Source organism: Lucilia sericata, unplaced genomic scaffold, assembly GCF_015586225.1.
Source record: "Lucilia sericata isolate MDLA Ls3-8-SP2 unplaced genomic scaffold, ASM1558622v1 Contig000132F_arrow, whole genome shotgun sequence".
NCBI classification, from domain to species: domain Eukaryota; kingdom Metazoa; phylum Arthropoda; class Insecta; order Diptera; family Calliphoridae; genus Lucilia; species Lucilia sericata.
In genome coordinates this window covers 252,676-275,101 of record NW_023994164.1, presented here as the reverse complement: position 1 = coordinate 275,101, position 22,426 = coordinate 252,676, and the positions used below count along the sequence as shown (strand labels likewise).

Below are 22,426 nucleotides of genomic sequence, written 5' to 3'. Positions count from 1 at the left end.
AACAACTTTTTAATTTCAAATTCATTTGAAAATGTCATCAATTTACATTTGAGTAGTTAGTTGAAAATCAAATTAATTATTTACCACAAATGTTACATAAAAAAGTAGAAATAAAACATTTAAAAGCAATACAAGTAGTGATATACATGGTAATTGTTCTAATGAAATTAAATAAACTTTTAATTTATTTACATATGTATAAAAAATAGAAAAAGAAAAAAACATGTGTGTCACACTTGTATAATGACGTAAATTAAACATACAAAAGTGTGTTAAGACATTTGGCTACTACCCAGCTGTTCTGAACGTTTCCAATACATTTCCTTGTGAACAGTAGTTTTTCAGAAGGACTATAGACCGGCATATAGCCAGGACTATAGATTATTCAATAAGACTATATACCAGTATAAAGCCTGGACTATTGATTAGTCTCTAGGAAACACTATAGACCAATATACAGCCCGGACTATAGATTAGCCTATAGTCTGGACTATAGATTAGCCTATAGTTTGGACTATAGATCAGTCTTCAGTCTGGACTATAGACCAGTCTATAATCTGGACTATAGAATAGTCTATAATCTGAACTATATAACAGTCTATAATCTGGACTATAGACCAGTCTATAATCTGAACTATAGACCAGTCTATAATCTGGACTATAGACCAGTCTATAATATGGACTATGGACCAGTCTGTAATCTGGACTATAGACCAGTCTATAGTCTGGACTATAGACAAGTCTACAGTCTGCACTATAGACAAGTATATAGTCTGGACTATAGATTAGTGTGTAGGAAAGACTATAGACCATTCTATAGATTAGCCTATAACCCGGACTATAGATTAGCCTAAAGTCTGGACTATATACCAGTATATAATCTAGACTATAGACCAGTCTATAATCTGCACTATAGATCAGTCTATAATCTGAACTATAACCCAGTCTGTAATCTGGACTATGGAGCAGTCTATAGTTAGGACTATAGACCAGTCTACAGTCTGCACTATATAGTGCAGACTATATAGTGCAGACTATATAGTGCAGACTACATAGTGCAGACTTTAGACCAGTCGATTGTCTGAACTATAGGCCAGTCTATAGTCTGGGCTATAGTCCAGTCTATAGTCTGGTCTATAGTTCAGACTATCGACTGTACTATAGACCAGTGTGTAGTCTAGACTATAGACCAGTCTGTAGTCTGGACTATACACCAGTCTGTAGTCTGGACTATACACCAGTCTATAGTCTGGACTGTAAAACAGTCTATAGTCTGGAATATAAACCAGCCTATAGTCTGGACTATAGGCCAGTCTATAGTCTGGACTATATACCAGTCCATAGTGTGGACCATAGACAAATCAATAGTCTGGGCTATACAACTATCTTCTTTTTTACCACTGGAGAGGTAAACGAAATCATCGCGAACTGTTGGGCAAATTAATATCATTTTGTTTGCATAGTTTTTACACTATTAAACGTTTAGTTTTTAAATAAATTTCTTCTCTCGAGCTTAAATAAAGTAATAAAATGAACCATGAAATTGTAAGTTAAAAGCTTTGAAAAAGTAAAGTAATTTAAAAATGTTAATAAAAACTATAAATTTAAAATAATGACTTTGTGGTGTTAAATTACTTACAGTTTTCTTTGTTTAACTTTAAAATGATTATAATTATTAAAATCATTAAATGTTTTGTTGGTTTAAATTAAAACTAAGGCTTTTAGTAAAAATGTTTGTAATTTTGCGTTTTAATGTAGATCAAGGTCATGGTTACAATTATATATATTTTTAAATTGTCTCTTGGGAAGTTGTTAGAAAATTATGGCAATTATTTCTTTGGCAAAAAAATATTACAAAAAAGTTATTAATGATTTTAATAATAGTAATGGAATGTTGGTTTAAATATTTATATTTAAAAATAAACTTTAGTAAACTTTTTCATAGTAAAAAATAAATCGTCATTTCATCACACAATTTTTTACAAACTATTGAGTTTTTTAAATTCATAAATTTTCTCTAACCCTATTCTTTACCATTTCTTTGGAAGTCATTAAAATACTATAAAATATTAAATGCAAGCCCACAAACTGGAAAAGAATGTTAAATATCAATATGACATAAAAACTGAAATATTCAAATGAAATTTTCACTTACGCCGCTACAGACAGACAGCCGCAGACACATTAAAAATGCAAGTAAATAAATTATTTGCAAGTATTGTAAAAAAGCTATACTTAAGGTACACATATTTGAAATAAAACGAGGTCAAATAAGAAAATATAAAAACAACAACAAACAAAAAATGCAAATGATAGTAAATATTTGTATGAACGACAAAGTATTAAAACTCATTCATTCATACAAACACCCAGGTCGGCATTTGCAATTAGTAAAGTTGTTTTTGTTGCAGTTGTTGTAACGTGTTGCATGCATAAATTAACAACAAAGTTTACAATATCTCTAAGAACAACAGCAAAACAAAAAAAGTTATGTGTGTTTTTGCTGTTAGCAAAATGTATGAACGTATATACTGGTACATTTATGAGCAGCCGAACGCATTAAATATTGTACTAACACAAAAAAATGTCATAAATAATTACTGTCGAAGCCTTTCACAAACAACAACGCAAGAACAAAATGCCAAAAAGTGCCGAATGCAGAAACTAAGAAAGATTTAACAAAATGTTTGGTGAATTGAAATATATACCCAGCGCACGAACATGCGTTTGTTTGCACAGTGGTGTTATGTATTACATATAATATAAGTAACTCTTATAGCAAAGACTTAAACTTGACCTATAGTATAGACTATAAACTGGTCTATAGTCCACACCAAAGACTGTTTTATAGGCCAATCTATAGTCCAGACTATTGATTGGTCTATAGTCCAGAATATAGATTGGTCTATAGTCCAGACTATAGATTGGTCTGTAGTCCAGACTATAAATTGGTCTACCGTCCAGACTATAGATTGGTTTATATTCCAGAATATAGATTGGTCTATAGTACTGACTATGGATTGGTCTATAGTCCTGACTAAAGATTGATCTATAGTCCTGACTAAAGATTGATCTATAGTCCTGACTAAAGATTGATCTATAGTCAAGACTATAGATTGGTCAATAGTCCAGACTATTGATTGGTCTATAGTCCAGACTATAGGTTGGTCTATAGTCCTGACTATAGATTGGTTTCTAGTCTGGTCTATAGTCCTGACTATAGATTGGGCTATAAGCTAGCCCATAATTCATTTTATTTGTTGCCAGACCTGAACGTGCGCAGACCACTGTGCATTACTAATAATGTTTCTTCGATTCGTGTGTTTGTAAATATTGGTTATTGTTTTTTAAAGCAATTTAAATAATTTATGTGACATACAAAATCTAAAAATCAAGTAAAGCTCACAAAAAGTAAAAACAAAGATATTTAAAAATGCCTAAGAAAAATTGTCTTGTCTATAAAAAATCTAAAATAAAAAATTAATTTCAGAATATTTAATTTAACATTGTAGAGGTAGCTGCAACAAGTGTTGTGCGTTTTGCTTGATGCTAGCTTACATACAGCATTATATTTTTTTTTCATTTTCTATTTTTAATCTATTAAAGGCCAACGTGGCAATTTAACAACAATGATTTGTCAATAGAATTTAATAAAGTTAAACATTGTGTGTTGATTATTGTTTATTACTTCCAAATGTCTGAGCAATATCACCAGTAACAGTAATAAAAAAGTGAAACCAACTCCTGCTTTAAAACATAATATTGTAGTACAACACAAATACAGCCACTAGATGGCTATTTGGTTTCAAAATAAAGGAGTGGTTAGTTGGATACTTATTTTATTGATATAGTAGTAGCCGTTGTATAGTTTTGTTAAATATCCGGATTTATTATATCAATTGCTGTTCGTTATAACTAGAACAACCATAATTATTTGTTTTGTTTTTCTATATATTTTTTATGATAGAAAAACACAATTAAATATGAGTAACAATTTACTAAGAAATATTACTGGTTCATTTGTTAAAGCCCGAGTTATTAATATAAAAACAAAAACGAACTTTGATTTTTACGCAGAGTTTAGTTTTTTTTTAAGTTAGTGCTATTTGCAATAAAATAATAGCTTATTAAACATTAATTGTCTTACGGCAACTACATATATTATGGAATTTAAGTAGCCAAGTTGTGCTATTTTTATTGCCATTAAAACTAAAGACTTAGGAAACATACAGCTTTAAAGTAAGTTTTTTTTTCTTGAATTTATGAAATTTTCCCACACATTTTTGCTGATAAGATGTAAAAACTTATAACAACGACTCGTAATTACTTAATTAAAAGTTTAGCTGACATACTTAGTTTTCACACTGCATTAAGTTCTATTAAATATGTGTAAATGTTAAATGTTTTTTAATAGATTTTGAAAATACTACAAAATGGTCTATAATCAATACTATAGACAGCTAATACAACTCTATAGTCCATACTATAAACAGACTATAGATAGCTATATAGTCAGATAGCTGTGTTCCATGCTAGACAGCTCTACAGTCCAGGCTATAGACAGCTCTATAGTCCAGACTATAGACAGCTCTATAGTTCAGACTATAGACAGCTCTATAGTACAGACTATAGACAGTTCTACAGTCCAGACTATAGACAGCTCTATAGTCTAGACTATAGACAGCTCTGTAATCCAGACTATAGACTGGTCCATAGTTCAGACTATAGACAGCTCTATAGCTCAGACTATAGACAGCTCTATAGTCCAGACTATAGACAGCTCTGTAGTCTAGACTATAGACAGCTCTATAGCTCAGACTATAGACATTTGTAAAGTCCAGACTATAGACAGCTCTGTAGTCTAGACTATAGACAGCTCTATAGCTCAGACTATAGACATTTGTAAAGTCCAGACTATAGACAGCTCTATTGTTTGGACTATTGATAGCTCTATAGTTCAGACAGCTCTATAGTTCAGACTATAGACAGCTCTATAGTCCAGACTCTGTCTATAGTTCAGACTATAGACATTTGTAAATTTCAGACTATAGTCTGGACTATAGACAGCTCTATAGTTCAGACTATAGACAGCTCTATAGTCCAGATTATAGACACCTCTATAGTCCAGATTATGGTCTATAATCCATAGTGGTCTACATTCATTACTATAGACTGGTCTATAGTCCAGACTATAGACTGATCTATAGTCCAGACTATAGACTGATCTATAGTCCAGACTATAGACTGATCTATAGTCCAGACTATAGACTGATCTATAGTCCAAACTATAGACTGGTCTACAGTCCAGACTATAGACTGATCTATAATCCAGACTATAGACTGATCTATAGTCCATACTATAGACTGATGTATAGTCCAGAATATAGACTGATCTATATTCCAGACTATAGACTGATCTATAGTCTAGACTATAGACTGATCTATCGTCCAGACTATAGACTGATCTATAGTCCAAACTATAGACTGATCTATAGTCCAGACTATAGACTGATCTATAGTCCAGACTATGGACTGATCTATAGTCCAGACTATAGGCTGATCTATAGTCCAGACTATAGACTGATCTATAGTCCAGACTATAGACTGATCTATAGTCCAGACTATAGACTGATCTATAGTCCAGGCTATAGACTGATCTATAGTCCAGACTATAGACTGATCTATAGTCCAGACTATAGACTGATCTATAGTCCAGACTATAGATTGATCTGTTGTCCAGACTATAGACTGATCTATAGTCCAGACTATAGACTGATCTATAGTCCAGACTATAGACTGATCTATAGTCCAGACTATAGACTGATCTATAGTCCAGACTATAGACTGATCTATAGTCCAGACTATAGACTGATCTATAGTCCAGACTATAGACTGATCTATAGTCCAGACTATAGACTGATCTATAGTCCAGACTATAGACTGATCTATAGTCCAGACTATAGACTGATCTATAGTCCAGACTATAGACTGATCTATAGTCCAGACTATAGACTGATCTATAGTCCAGACTATAGACTGATCTATAGTCCAGACTATAGACTGATCTATAGTCCAGACTATAGACTGATCTATATTCCAGACTATAGACTGATCTATATTCCAGACTATAGACTGATCTATAGTCCAGACTATAGACTGATCTATAGCCCAGAATATAGACTGATCTATAGCTCAGACTATAGACTGATCTATTGTCCAGACTATAGACTGGTCTATAGTCCAGACTATAGACTGGTCTATTGCCCGTACTACAGACCGGTCTATATTCCAGACTATAGACTGATCTATAGTCCATACTATAGAATGATCTATAGTCCAGAATTTAATTTGTTCAATAGTCCAAACTGCTTTATAGTTCAGATAAAAAATGCACAGATTTCAGATATAGGTCTGGTCGCTGTTTTGTAATTTTCATATATACATACATGTATGCATTGAATAGTATTTTTTATTGTTTATCTTTGATTTATATTTATGTCAGTACATTTTGTTTAAATCATAATTTACCTTAAATCATTTATCATATTCTCCACTTTTTTTTGCATACACATTTTTTTAACTGTCAACAAATTCTTGTATGAAATGAACGTAGTCTACTATTTCGCGTGTGTGGCACAAATTCGTTAGCTACTAATAAAAAAAAAACTATTATTGTCTTGAAAGAAAATTGTATTTGAAATAAATATGATTTATGATTTTGCTGACAAAAGGCAATCAATTAATATTGATTTTAATGAAATAGGAAATTAGCATTAGTAATAATTTGTTATATGTGCAAAATTTGTTAATAATTTTTTCGTTAATTATAAAATGGTTTTAATCAATTAAAAATTTTGCTTAAATTTTGGCAGCGATTTTCCAAAGAGAATGGAATCAATTAAAAATTTAGTTATAAAATTATATATACATATATATTTTTTAAAATTTGTTTTTGGAAAAAATTATTTATTAAATTTTTACTTTTATAACTGATTTTAATTGAGTTTTTTTATTTGTAAAAAAGCAGTTTTGTTTCTTTGAACTAAGTAGTTAAGTACTTATTTGTATGCTTATTTTTTCGTATATTGATCTTGTTAGAGAAAGTAATATTTTTTCTTTATTTCAATAGTGTAGACTACATCTTTATATTATTTAATAGAAATACCTAATATCATTTTACGGTGTTGAAGGGTATTATGATATTTTCCCTCTAGTTTATTACATTTCAATAGTGTTTTTTTAATGATTTTCTTATCATTTTATTTAGAAAGGTCTATTATTTTAATACGATTTATATGGTTTTTATTTTCACCATCACCTTGACCATTGTATGAACGCCTTTCACTAAAAATGTGCACCAAATTAAAAACAACAACCATTTCACTTTTGATTAAAAATATAATTCAATTGAAAATAAAATAATGAAAAACGAAAGTTCCTTGGCAATGAATTTTATAAACCTGCTTAGTTTTTACACCTACTCCCTGTTGAGTTATTTTTATACCCTACACCTTAAAGTACACCAATCTACTCAGTATCACTTTCTGACTCGATTTAGCTATGTATGTCTGTCTGTCTGTCTGATCGAGCCTCATTTGACCTTACCCCTCATACTAAGTCCCCTCCATAAAGTGACTTAATGGTCAAAATTCACTTATAAACACTAATATCAAGATGATATTCTGCATACATAGCTAATGTGGGAGAAAATCCCTCTACCAAAATGTATTAGAATAGGAACATATTAAGCTCCCGCCCCATATAGCCCCTCTTTTAGAAAATCCCGTCTTGTTTTTTAAAATAATAAATTCAAATAGTGTTGTGATTGGGTAGATTAGATTGTCTGATATGTTATCAAGCATATCCGATATTTGTGTATAGTATTTTAATGTGTTCATTATGAACTTGAATAAATTTCCTATACAGCGATTACACAAAGGGAAAAAGAAGTTTTAAAATTATACACGCCTGGTACCAAATTGACATCAAAGTGTTTATAATTTTTTCAATAACTTCCGTTGTCAAAATATGTACGGATAGTTGTCAAATCAACAACAAAAATATAAACAATATATAATATATTTAATGGAGCGCACAACAGGCCCGATAGTGGCCGAGGTGTATTTCTTCGGATTTGATGTAGTACACATCCTCCTATCAACCTAACCTAACCTAATATATTTAAAGTGCATTTCGAAAAGTGGTCCTATACGATACAAATCGAACCTTTTGTTATTTATTACCACAATTTACTCATTTATTTTTAATTTTAATTTGACAGAGAGATTTTAATTCCGATAAAACTTGTTTATATCCAATTTCGTTGCTGTACTGGTATTTTGAAGCGAGTTATGAGAGTATCGTTGCTGTACTGGCATTTATAAGCGTTATGGTCATTTTCTGAAGGGGACCTTATATGGGGGCTAGGTAAAATCGTGGACCGATATTACCCATTTTTAATACCAAACAAACTGCATGAACTAAAAGTGTTCGTGTAAAATTTCAGCTCTCTAGCTCTAGCCCGTTAGGACTCTATAGTGTTTTCAACAGACAGACAGACGGACAGACAGACAGACAGACAGACAGACGGACAGACAGACAGACAGACAGACATAGCTAGATCGTTTTAGAATCTTATAAGGACCCAAAATATATATACTTTTATGGGACTTAGATCAATATTTCGATGTGTTACAAACGTGGGTATAAAAATACACGATGTTGTAAAATCAGACAAAAATAATAATTTGTTGCCAAAGTGACAATGATATATTGTCAAACAGAACGTTGCGGTGTCGAAATTACAATGATTCGTTTTCGAAATAACAACGATTCATTGCTGAAATGACACAGAGAGTAGTCGAAATGACAACAAAGCGTTCTTGCAATGACTACGATGAGTTGTCAAAATCACAACGGAGGCTGTTTAAATGTTAACAAACGTGATAAGCTCTCTTTTGACAACGGATTATATCAAATTCGGTACTTTTCTACCGGTTTTTTTCCACTGTGTAGCATCGATGTGCTTTCCTAATCAAAATCTCTATATGATGTCTCCAATTTAATTTCCGGTCAAGGATAACGTAACTTAAATTCTCCATAAACGAAATTCTTTTGCGATCAAACTTATTTGGACCTCAACTTACAAGCAGTGATCGGTCATCTGACAGTTCTTGATATAAAACCTAACCAAACTTAACATTAATTCCATGACAGCCTATCAAAACTACTGACACCAAAAATAGTGTTACCTACCAAAAGTTCCAAACCTAAAAAAATACCTTTTTTTTAAACAAAAATCAAAAAAAATTGCATAATTTCCAAGTTTTGGCTATAAATTTTCAATTTTAAACTAGACACCCCCAAAGACATAATTTATTATAAACTTCTGGCAATAAAATATTAAAAAGAAAAACTGAAAAAAATATTGCAGATAAACAAAAAATACTAGCACGAATTTCTAAGATACAACTATAAGATTGAGTTAGGCAGCTTAATAACAAGCAAGTAATGGTAGCAATAACATAAAATGTATGTAAATTAAAGATATTAACTATTCCATATAAAAGTCAAATATATGACATTGAATGATTAATTGTTAAATAAATACAACACTTACAGGCAATTTATAGTTAAGCAAACAGCAATAAAATATATTGATTTATTAAATTTTGTATTATTTTTTTCGATTACTTGCAGAATATTTCTATTAACAACAGCTTTATTAGCAGCACCCAGTACAATAAATGCACAATTTCATCATTTTGGTGAAGCTATAAATACATCACCATTGGGGGCCGATTGTGCTCTAATATTAGCGGGACCTGGTAGATCATCTGTCTACGATTATAGTGTTAATTTATTCCGTGGTTCAATGTAAGTATTCAAATAAATATACATATCAATAGGTTTAGTTACACATGTTTTCCATATCCACACACCTTAAAATTAAGAAACATTTTAAAGCCTTATCTGCAAAAAAAGCTTAAGTGTTGTTTTAAGAAATTTTTTAAACTTTTGATAGCTTTATTCAAAGTCTTCATCATTTAATAACTCTAATATTTTCCAAGTTATCAGCAAATAATAAGTTAAAAATTTGAATTTTTAAAAAATAAACACTTAAGCATTTTTGCTGTCAACGCCTTAGAGTGCTTTACTTGCTGAGTTGAATGGGTGGAAAAATCTTTGAAAATTATTTTTGTTAATTTTCATTAGCATTGATGACAATTTGCAAGCAAACAATTTGTCATAGAAATTAGTATTCAAATGAATGATAGGTTTTTCGCATATTTGATTTCTTAAAAGATTTTAAGACATTTACATATGTACATGTGTATATGGTAATAGATATTAGCATATATGTTGCATATTTGAACATGCTAATTTTCTATCAATTTCTAGTTATTTACAAAAATTTGTCAAACTACCACATACATACATTAGTTTAGCAATTCTATGAATTTCTTATGAAGATGCATTTCGTTTATTTGCAATTAAGTTATTTGCTTAGATTTAGTTAATTGCTGTATGCGGCAATTTCAAGTTGCAAATAGTATTGCAAATAGTAAAAATGTAAATTTGTTTGATTGATGTATGGTATGATTTCCAATCTGGGAAGTAGAAAACTTCGAAGACATTTATTTAAGTTTAGGTCTAAACCGCTATTAATGCCAAACAAATTTTTTACAAGGGGAAAACAAAGTTTAGTAAATTTGAAGTGAATTACGGAAGTCTGCCTTATATATGGACTTAGTTAGGTCCATATGAATCGATCCTTTAGGTTTTCTTTTTTAGTTAAAACTAGGAAATTAGTTTGTGGGAAGGAGAATAGAGGGAGTAGTGTTTGTGTACAAGACTATAAAGTAGACTATAGACTAAACTATAGATTAGACTATATAGACTATACTATAGACTAGACTATAGACTAGACTATAGACTAGACTATAGACTAGACTATAGACTAGACTATAGACTAGACTATAGACTAGACTATAGACTAGACTATAGACTAGACTATAGACTAGACTATAGACTAGACTATAGACTAGACTATAGACTAGACTATAGACTAGACTATAGACTAGACTATAGACTAGACTATAGACTAGACTATAGACTAGACTATAGACTAGACTATAGACTAGACTATAGACTAGACTATAGACTAGACTATAGACTAGACTATAGACTAGACTATAGACTAGACTATAGACTAGACTATAGACTAGACTATAGACTAGACTATAGACTAGACTATAGACTAGACTATAGACCAGACTATAGACTATACTATAGACTAGACTATAGACTAGATATAGACTTGACTATAGACTAGACTATAGACTAGACTATAGACTAGACTATAAACTAGACTATAGACTAGACTATAGACTAGACTATAGACTAGACTATAGACTAGACTATAGACTAGACTATAGACTAGACTATAGACTAGACTATAGACTAGACTATAGACTAGACTATAGACTAGACTATAGACTAGACTATAGACTAGACTATAGACTAGACTATAGACTAGACTATAGACTAGACTATAGACTAGACTATAGACTAGACTATAGACTAGACTATAGACCTAGACTATAGACTAGACTATAGACTAGACTATAGACTAGACTATAGACTAGACTATAGACTAGACTATAGACTAGACTATAGACTAGACTATAGACTTTAGACTATAGACTTAGACTATAGACTAGACTATAGACTTAGGACTATAGACTAGACTATAGACTAGACTATAGACATGACTATAGACTAGACTCTAGCTAGACTATAGACTAGACTATAGACTAGACTATAGACTAGAACTATAGACTAGACTATAGACTAGACTATAGACTAGACTATAGACTAGACTATAGACTAGACTATAGACTAGACTATAGACTAGACTATAGACTAGACTATAGACTAGACTATAGACTAGACTATAGACTAGACTATAGACTAGACTATAGACTAGACTATAGACTAGACTATAGACTAGACTATAGACTAGACTATAGACTAGACTATAGACTAGACTATAGACTAGACTATAGACTAGACTATAGACTAGACTATAGACTAGACTATAGACTAGACTATAGACTAGACTAGACTAGACTATAGACTAGACTATAGACTAGACTATAGACTAGACTATAGACTAGACTATAGACTAGACTATAGACTAGACTATAGACTAGACTATAGACTAGACTATAGACTAGACTATAGACTAGACTATAGACTAGACTATAGACTAGACTATAGACTAGACTATAGAGGTAGGGCCTTAGCTCAGGCTACTACCGGGGTCAGCGGGTGGCGGATAGCTGAACGACCTACAGATATGTAGGCCAGCTGCGATAGATAAGCAGCCCCCGACCATGAGCGGCAGAATTCGAGGGCGTGCTATAAAAAGGCTACAGGAGCTTAAAGACAATTCTGCGACATGGCGATTAGATGCCGCCATTAAGTAAGCATCCCCCACATGAGGTACCCTCTAGAGAGGTGTAGCTAGAAGAGTGACGTCTTCGTGGGCCCTCTAGTCGATCGAAAACCCAGAAGCGTCTGTCTCATATTGAGCGGCTCCCTGGTCAGCGTGTTTCCCCATGTAAGGGGCGGCTGCTATCAGAACTCCTGGCGGTTAGGACAAAAACGCTACGGGTAGGATCCCGGAATAATAAAACAAAAATGGAAAAGTCTGAGAAAGATAATACAATTACGGTGCAGGGAGTAATGCCCCCAGTACCGGCGGCTTTGGGTAGTGCGCAAGCAGGCTACCAGTCGTCGTCATCCAGCGCCTGCAATGTTACCCCGGTTAGCTTGGCTGGAGTAGCAGATAATGCTACAAGCAATGAACAACAGACGAAGAAAAGACCATCTACTAAAAAATCCGCTAAAAAGAAGAAAACTCCAACAATATCGTTTCCCGATGCAGAAGTGACATTTCCTAAGCCATCTAATAATACGTTGGCATTACTAGGCGATTTAATTGTCGACTTGATGAAATATGTTAAACCACGTAACAATGTTCATTATGACATTAAAGCGAAAGTGATATCAATTAGAGCTACCTACATTAAAATCTGTAATGAAAGAGAGAATCGTGCCCCCCGAGAATACAACAGTCAAACTTCCCAAACATCTCCTATTGTCCTTCCCAATATGGAAGATGGGAAGGGAAGTGCTCCTCTAGAATCAGTCAGTCAAGCTTCCCAAACTTCCCCTATTGTTCTTCCCAATAAGGCCGAGGCAAAGAGAAGTAGAGACCCAACAGATGTACCGTGTATGGAAACGCCGAAAAGGAAGAAACAAAATACACCCAAAAAAAGTGAATGTGTAGGTCCACAAGAAGAAAAGGTGATTGAAGCCAAGCCAGAAGTTGCTCCAATTACCGAAGGAACGTGGATGGCGGCTGGGAAGAAAAAAAAGAAGAGGCTACGTAGACCAAAACCGGATACTATGATCATATCAGCCAAGGGTGAAGTAACTTATGCGGATATTCTTAAGAAGATCAGAACAGATCCGGATCTAGTTGAACTAGGGAACGAAGTGAGTAAGGTTCGTAGAACCCAAAAAGGAAGCTGTGCTAGTAAGCAGTAGGAGAGCGAAAGAAGTGTTAACGGTCCAAGTTGGAAGAAGTGAAATCGTGTCCACGGAAGCAATAAAATACCTGGGCGTGATAATCGATAATCGTTTAAACTTTAAAAGGCATATCGAATATTCATGCCTTAAGGCTACCAACGTCGTGAATGCACTGGCGAGATTGATGCCAAACATAGGAGGTCCGAGGCAAAGTCGAAGAATTCTTCTCTCGAGAGTGGCAAACTCTATACTGCTTTATGGCTCACCCATCTGGGAGGGCTTCCTGAGATGTACTTCCAGAAAGGACATGATGTCCATCTTCCGCAGAGGATGCCTACGTATTTGCAGCGGATACCGCACTATATCTCTCGAGGCATCCTGTGTTATCGCGGGCATAGTCCCCTTGGACATTACCGCACAAGAATTTTCAAAAATATACGAAACTAAAAGACAAAATACAGAGGCGCAGCACAGAAACATTCGAAATGACGAAAGAAGATCCTCAATGGAAAAATGGCAAAGACGGTGGGAGAACTCTTCTGCAGGACGCTGGACTTACAAATTGATTCCAAAAATAGAGAAATGGGTAAACCGCAGGCATGGAGAAGTTAACTACAATTTAACGCAGTTTTTAAGTGGACATGGAGGCTATAGAAGCTACCTGCACCGTTTTGGTCACGATGACTCACCGGTGTGTCCAGTATGCCCAGGTGTTGATGAAAACATCGAACATGTCATATTTGTATGCCACAGATTTGAAGTAGAACGTACTAGGTTAGAAACCCAGCTGGGGCACAGATTAACTCCAGATAACACTGTGGATATCATGCTGACATCTGAGCTGCATTGGGACCGTATAAATTCCTTTATTACTTATGTAAACGAATCCCTAAGAAAAGAAGAACAGCTTCGGAAGCAAGTAAGAGCGGCACTGTCACAACGCCAGTAGAAATAAGTAGATCAGCGAAACAAGCTGGCCGCCCCGCGAAGTAATACCTACTGGCAGTTCCGCGGAGTGTGGTGTTGACGATGGAGGTGGTTTTAGTCGGTAGGAATCCGACATACCCAATGGGACCTATAGAAGCTTTCCACCTCCACTATAAAAAAAAAAAAAAAAAAAAAAAAAAAAAAAAAGACTAGACTATAGACTAGACTATAGACTAGACTATAGACTAGACTATAGACTAGACTATAGACTAGACTATAGACTAGACTATAGACTAGACTATAGACTAGACTATAGACTAGACTATAGACTAGACTATAGACTAGACTATAGACTAGACTATAGACTAGACTATAGACTAGACTATAGACCAGACTATAGACTAGACTATGGACTAGACTATAGACTAGACTATAGACTAGACTATAGACTAGTCTATAGTCTAGTCTATAGTCCAGTCTATAGTCTAGTCTATAGTCTAGTCTATAGTCTAGTCTATAGTCTAGTCCATAGTCTAGTCTATAGTCTGGTCTATAGTCTAGACTATAGACTAGACTATGGACTAGACTATAGACTAGACTATAGACTAGACTATAGACTAGACTATAGACTAGACTATAGACTAGACTATAGACTAGACTATAGACTAGACTATAGACTAGACTATAGACTAGACTATAGACTATAGACTAGACTATAGACTAGACTATAGACTAGACTATAGACTAGACTATAGACTAGACTATAGACTAGACTATAGACTAGACTATAGACTAGACTATAGACTAGACTATAGACTAGACTATAGACTAGACTATAGACTAGACTATAGACTAGACTATAGACTAGACTATAGACTAGACTATAGACTAGACTATAGACTAGACTATAGACTAGACTATAGACTAGACTATAGACTAGACTATAGACTAGACTATAGACTAGACTATAGACTAGACTATAGACTAGACTATAGACTAGACTATAGACTAGACTATAGACTAGACTATAGACTAGACTATTGACTAGACTATAGACTAGACTATAGACTAGACTATAGACTAGACTATAGACTAGACTATAGACTAGACTATAGACTAGACTAGACTAGACTATAGACTAGACTATAGACTAGACTATAGACTAGACTATAGACTAGACTATAGACTAGACTATAGACTAGACTATAGACTAGACTATAGACTAGACTATAGACTAGACTATAGACTAGACTATAGACTAGACTATAGACTAGACTATAGACTAGACTATAGACTAGACTATAGACTAGACTATAGACTAGACTATAGACTAGACTATAGACTAGACTATAGACTAGACTATAGACTAGACTATAGACTAGACTATAGACTAGACTATAGACTAGACTATAGACTAGACTATAGACTAGACTATAGACTAGACTATAGACTAGACTATAGACTAGGACTATAGACTAGACTATAGACTAGACTATAGACTAGACTATAGACTAGACTATAGACTAGACTATAGACTAGACTATAGACTAGACTATAGACTAGACTATAGACTAGACTATAGACTAGACTATAGACTAGACTATAGACTAGACTATAGACTAGGACTATAGACTAGACTATAGCCTAGACTATAGACTAGACTATAGGACTTAGACTATAGACTAGACTATAGACTAGACTATAGACTAGACTATAGACTAGACTATAGACTAACTAGACTAGACTATAGACTAGACTATAGATAGACTATAGACTAGACTATAGACTAGACTATAGACTAGACCTATAGACTAGACTATAGACTAGACTATAGACTAGACTATAGACTAGACTATAGTACTAGGACTATAGACTAGACTATGACTGACTAGACTAGACTAGACTAGACTATTAGACTAGTACTATTAGACTAGGACTATAGAATAGACTATAGACTAGGACTATAGCACTAGACTATAGACTAGACTATAGACTAGACTATAGACTAGACTATAGACTAGACTATAGACTAGACTATAGACTAGACTATAGACTAGACTATAGACTTGACTATAGACTAGACTATATATTAGACTATAGACTTGACTATAGACTAGACTATATATTAGACTATAGACTAGACTATAGACTAGACTATAGACTAGACTATAGACTAGACTATAGACTAGACTATAGACTAGACTATAGACTAGACTATAGACTAGACTATAGACTAGACTATAGACTAGACTATAGACTAGACTATAGACTAGACTATAGACTAGACTATAGACTAGACTATAGACTAGACTATAGACTAGACTATAGACTAGACTATAGACTAGACTATAGACTAGACTATAGACTAGACTATAGACTAGACTATAGACTAGACTATAGACTAGACTATAGACTAGACTATAGACTAGACTATAGACTAGACTATAGACTTGACTATAGACTAGACTATATTAGACTATAGACTTGACTATAGACTAGACTATATATTAGACTATAGACTAGACTATAGACTAGACTATAGACTAGACTATAGACTAGACTATAGACTAGACTATAGACTAGACTATAGACTAGACTATAGACTAGACTATAGACTAGACTATAGACTAGACTATAGACTAGACTATAGACTAGACTATAGACTAGACTATAGACTAGACTATAGACTAGACTATAGACTAGACTATAGACTATACTATAGACTAGACTATAGACTAGACTATAGACTAGACTATAGACTATACTATAGACTAGACTATAGACTAGACTATAGACTAGACTATATACTCGACTATAGACTAGACTATAGAATATACTATAGACTAAAAATGTAAATTTTTTGATTGTATGATGTATGGTATGATTTCCAATCTGGAAAGTAGAAAACTTCAAAGGCATTTATTTATAAGTTTAGGTCTAATCCGCTATTAATGCCAAGAAAAAATTTTACAAGGGAAAAACAAAGTTTAGTAAATTTGAAGTGAATTACGGAAGTCCGCCTTATATATGGACTTAGTTAGGTCCTTATGGATCGATCCGTTAGGTTTTCTTTTTTTTTAAAAACTAGGAAATTAGTTTCTGGGAAGGAGCAAAGAGAGAGAGAGTAGTGTTTGTGGACGTTTTATAGGAAATACTTCTGTAGGGAGCTTGTTCCACATACGTTACAGCTGAAGAATGAATTCTCTCACTTATGTGTTGTACGGTCCACTGGCCAATCGACCATTTCCATGTTCCATAATATATACCTACATAAATGATGTCAAAAGTAAGGAGATATCTAGTCAAGTCTTGAAAGTCTAATCTAGTCAAGTCATCTTATGAAAAATACTTATTTTAGTTAATTTCCTAAAGAGGAAATTAAAATGATACCTATTCATGTCTAAAATCTGACAAATTGCAACTCAAAAGATTAAAAAAAGACTTTCAACTCTTACTTTTTAAAAAATCCAAAAAATTTAATGACGAAAAAATGTTTGAACTTGACGACATAAAAGATACATAAATACTTAACATGCCACAAATATTACATGCACTCTAAACATGTCCAAATAACTGTTGCAAAACTAAGCGATTCAAAGCATTTCTTCGTAGGCAGGAAAAATTGTAATTTATATGTATAGTTATTTAAACAGATCAACAGTATGGTGCATTATATGCTAACAAAAGCTGCAGCTAGTATCCGTCATGCGTGTGTGGCACATAGTTTATATGTGGCATGCAATAAACGTTAGAGAAAAAAAATTACGCATAACTGCGTGTTCATTTTTGGATATTACGACATACTGACGTGAATACGTAAAAGTTTAAGTTTTTTAAATATTTGATACATTTCATTTAAAATTTTCAATGTTTTTTCCACTTTCGTTTTATTTTACTTAAAAAAAAAAATAACTTTGTATTTAAAACTAAGAAACCTGCAGCAAACAGGAAGTATTTTCTTTAAAAAGAAATGGAAACATAAATTTAATTAATGGTAAAAAAATAAAAAAAAAATTAAATGTAAACAAAAATTTATTAAAAATTGTTGGTAGCAGTGGGAAAATATAAAAGGAAAAACAAAGTTATTCAAAATATTCGCACATCCCCTACAGGAGAGATAATTCAGAAGCAGTTATAATACGTTTTCTGATTCTAAAATTGAGGCAAATGAGAGTTTTTTGATAAAATGGATATAGGCTAGACTAAGGCTAGACTATAGATTAGACTATAGACTAGACTAGACTAGACTATAGACTATAGACTAGACTATAGACTAGACTATAGACTAGACTATAGACTAGACTATAGACTAGACTATAGACTAGACTATAGACTAGACTATAGACTAGATATAGACTAGACTTAGGACTAAGACTATAGACTCGACTATAGACTAGACTATAGACTAGACTATAGACTAGACTATAGACAGACTATAGACTAGACTATAGACTAGACTATAGACTAGACTATAGACTAGACTATAGACTAGACTATAGACTAGACTATAGACTAGACTATAGACTAGACTATAGACTAGACTATAGACTAGACTATAGGACTAGACTATAGACTAGACTATAGACTAGACTATAGACTAGACTATAGACTAGACTAATAGACTAGACTATAGACTAGACTATAGACTAGACTAGACTAGACTATAGACTAGACTATAGGACTAGACTATAGACTAGACTATAGACTAGACTATAGACTAGACTATAGATAGACTATAGACTAGACTATAGACTAGACTATAGACTAGACTATAGACTAGACTATAGACTAGACTATAGACTAGACTATAGACTAGACTATAGACTAGACTATAGACTAGACTATAGACTAGACTATAGTCTACTCTGTGGAATAGAATAAAGATAAGATCTGGATTAGAATCTCACCAGCTCTTGCCTCCTCTTACTCTTAACATATTACATTATTGCTTCTGTTATTCGATGTCAAACAAGACAAAATAAAAATCTCGCGATCAGAATACATTTTGGTTCTGTGGCCCTTAAGCAGATCAATTGTCCGTATGTAATCCTATTGAATAATTTGGTGAGAGTATGATTTATTTTATTACATTTCATTGGATTACGCTTATTACTTAGAAATACCACCAATTATAAATTTTTGATTTATTTTAAGATGAAACTAGTTTCTTAAGAAAAAACATTCAACTAATTTCCATTTGTATGTAATTGTCACTGTTTACTTCGATAAATTTTCTATATTTGTACATATAAATCTCTTTCTTGGATGTGGTTTAACTCGGCTTTAGCCAATTACTTAATATGTTTGAGACACATAATGAATAATACAAACAACACAAGAAACATATCTCAAAACAACATGCAACATAAGTAACTGGGGCGGTAACACGCATTTGTTGTTAAAACATTTTTAATGCATTTGACACGCGTCTAATTCGTAACAAACTCATGCCAATTTTAGCACAACCACTCAACAACAGCTGCAACTGTTTAAAGCTGCTCCTGGTTGCTTGGTTGGTTAAGTTGCTTTCATAGCTTAGCTTATGAATGCTGGCAAAAACTAGTGTACTTTTTTCTTATTTCTTTCTACCCCAACTACTTCTTTCTTTATATGGTGATTTTGCGGATATCTTTTTCTTACATTTCAACAACTACTACATACTACTCTCTGCTAAAGTGGTATTAAAAAAATTCAATCTTCCTTTTTTGTTTACACTATTATGTGACGACTAAAGCCAACTGTATCATGCTTGAATGCATGATACCGATCAACACATGTGACGCTTTAATCAACAAAGTGTCAATCTTACATTTCGGCACGTAATAAGTTGCAATGGAAAATATTCTAAACTTTTGCTGATCTTTGGTTGTCCGTACATCTATACAACTGTACGTCTGTCTGGTTATGTATGTGTTTGGATTACCAAACCTTTAAGTAACTTATAAGTAAAATAACAAACTTGTAATAGAAATAATTAAAATGTAGTAAGATTACAAGAGTTATTTTTTGTTTTTCATAATATTAAAATGTTACAGAAAAACAGAAAATTTTTTTAAAGAAATCGTTTAGGTATTTGTAGTAGATACTTAAGAGTTGTTGTAAAATGCTATGATTTGGAAAGAAACTGCATTCATATTGTCATTAGCTTAAACAAATGCTATTAAGCTTCTTTTTAAAACAAAGTTGATTTATTATTTTGAAACTTTTTCATTCGTTTCTTATAAAAATTATTTTTCATGAAATGTTCAAAGTGAAGGGCCTTGCTGTGGTAGTTCAAGGAAAAGGTTAAATAAATATGCAAACATACAAGCACCAAAATAAATATGAATTCTTCCAAAAATTGGATGTATAAAGCAGCATACCTGTGTATTTAAATATTAGGGTATTTTTATAAATCCACCAAGATTGATTTCAGGATTCCATTTGTAACATATCAAAAATTCGTCAAAATTATACCATGGCTGTCCGCATATTCTGGACGTTTTTCGGTAAATGTTCGCCCCAAATGAATCATTTGTATTCGGTTCAGGATCCCTGTGATAGTCTGGCTGCTCTTAACAGATAAATTCTCGTTGGTTCCACCAAATACAGAGAATCTGTTTCTCAGATGATCGAGCCATGTCCGTCAGTACCTATGTTTTAGGCTCATTCCACACATGAAGAGGCATAGGAATCAGATTTTTTTTCAAATATATTCTATTGATAAGGTTTTACTAAAAACAAGTACAAACGAGTAAGAATTTATAGTCGGGCATGACCGACCAATACTTATATTGGGACCATGGTCAAATGTGGATCGATCATTACCAGTATCATTAAGACTTATATAAAACTAAGTTTTGCCGATTTTTGGAGTGATACAAGAACATTTAAAACATTTATTAGCTCAAAAGCCCGATGCCGGGTGTACGGTTGTATGGGGGCTATGCGAAATAATGGACCGATTTTAACCATTTCCAATAGCTTCGACCTTAGGCATCAAATTATCTTGAAAATTGCGATCTGTAGCGTGCGCACAAAGATTACATCTTAATCGAATCAGAAAGTGATTCTGAATCGATCGGTATACTATAAGGTGGGTATATTTTTGGATGTTACAAATATCAGCACAAACGCATAATACCCTGTCCACTATAGTGGTTAAGGGTATGAATACTTGATTCAAGTACTGAACCGTTAAGTACAAAAGACCTAATTTAAGCCTTTTTAGGGTCAAAGTGATCTTATAAAGTACATATTTACATTTAGAATTCTTAAATTGATAATGCATACATGATTTGAGATAGAAACAGGATTGATTTAAGATTGTAAATTTTTGAATTAATCCCACAATGTTCTTGATTTGGTTGATTTCGTAATTGATTTCAGAAAATCATTAGCATTAAAACACATATAATAATATATATGACAATATCATTTATCAAAAACTTAACTACTTGTTACAAAAACATTCTTAACTAAATGAGAATTATATGTCAGGATACCAATGAATGTATTTTTGATTTAAGTAATAAATGAGATTGAATTAAGTAAAAAATACGATTAAATTAATTATCAAATGTGATTTGAAAAAGATTCAAGTAAATCTCCACATGTTCTATCGGGATTAAGAAATACATGACTATTATGTCCTTTACAAATCCATTTTAAAATTTAAATTATAAACAAACACACCCTAATAAATATTGTAAATCCATTCAAAAGCTGGTTTTTGTTATATTAAAATTTAAAGACTTTCACGTAAATAAAGTTTTGCTCACAGAATCAAAAATGAATAAATTTCAAAAAAAAAAAAAAAAAAAAACAAAAATATAGTTTATTATTGTTATTATTACAGCAAAAGCAAAAATAAACTACAGATAAAAATTGAATCATTACCATTTTTGGAGTTTTCTGTTTA

At 32.7% G+C, this 22,426-nt stretch overlaps 1 protein-coding gene across 1 annotated transcript in view; it reads left to right on the top strand.

Moving 5' to 3' along the window:
• The window catches only part of LOC119600987 (peroxidase), an 87,725-nt gene that overhangs the window by 39,511 nt on the left and 25,788 nt on the right, over positions 1–22,426 (top strand). The window contains exon 2 of the mRNA XM_037951595.1: positions 9,700–9,876. Within this exon, the coding sequence (XP_037807523.1) occupies positions 9,700–9,876 (177 nt within the window). The remainder of the gene's footprint in view (positions 1–9,699; positions 9,877–22,426) is intronic.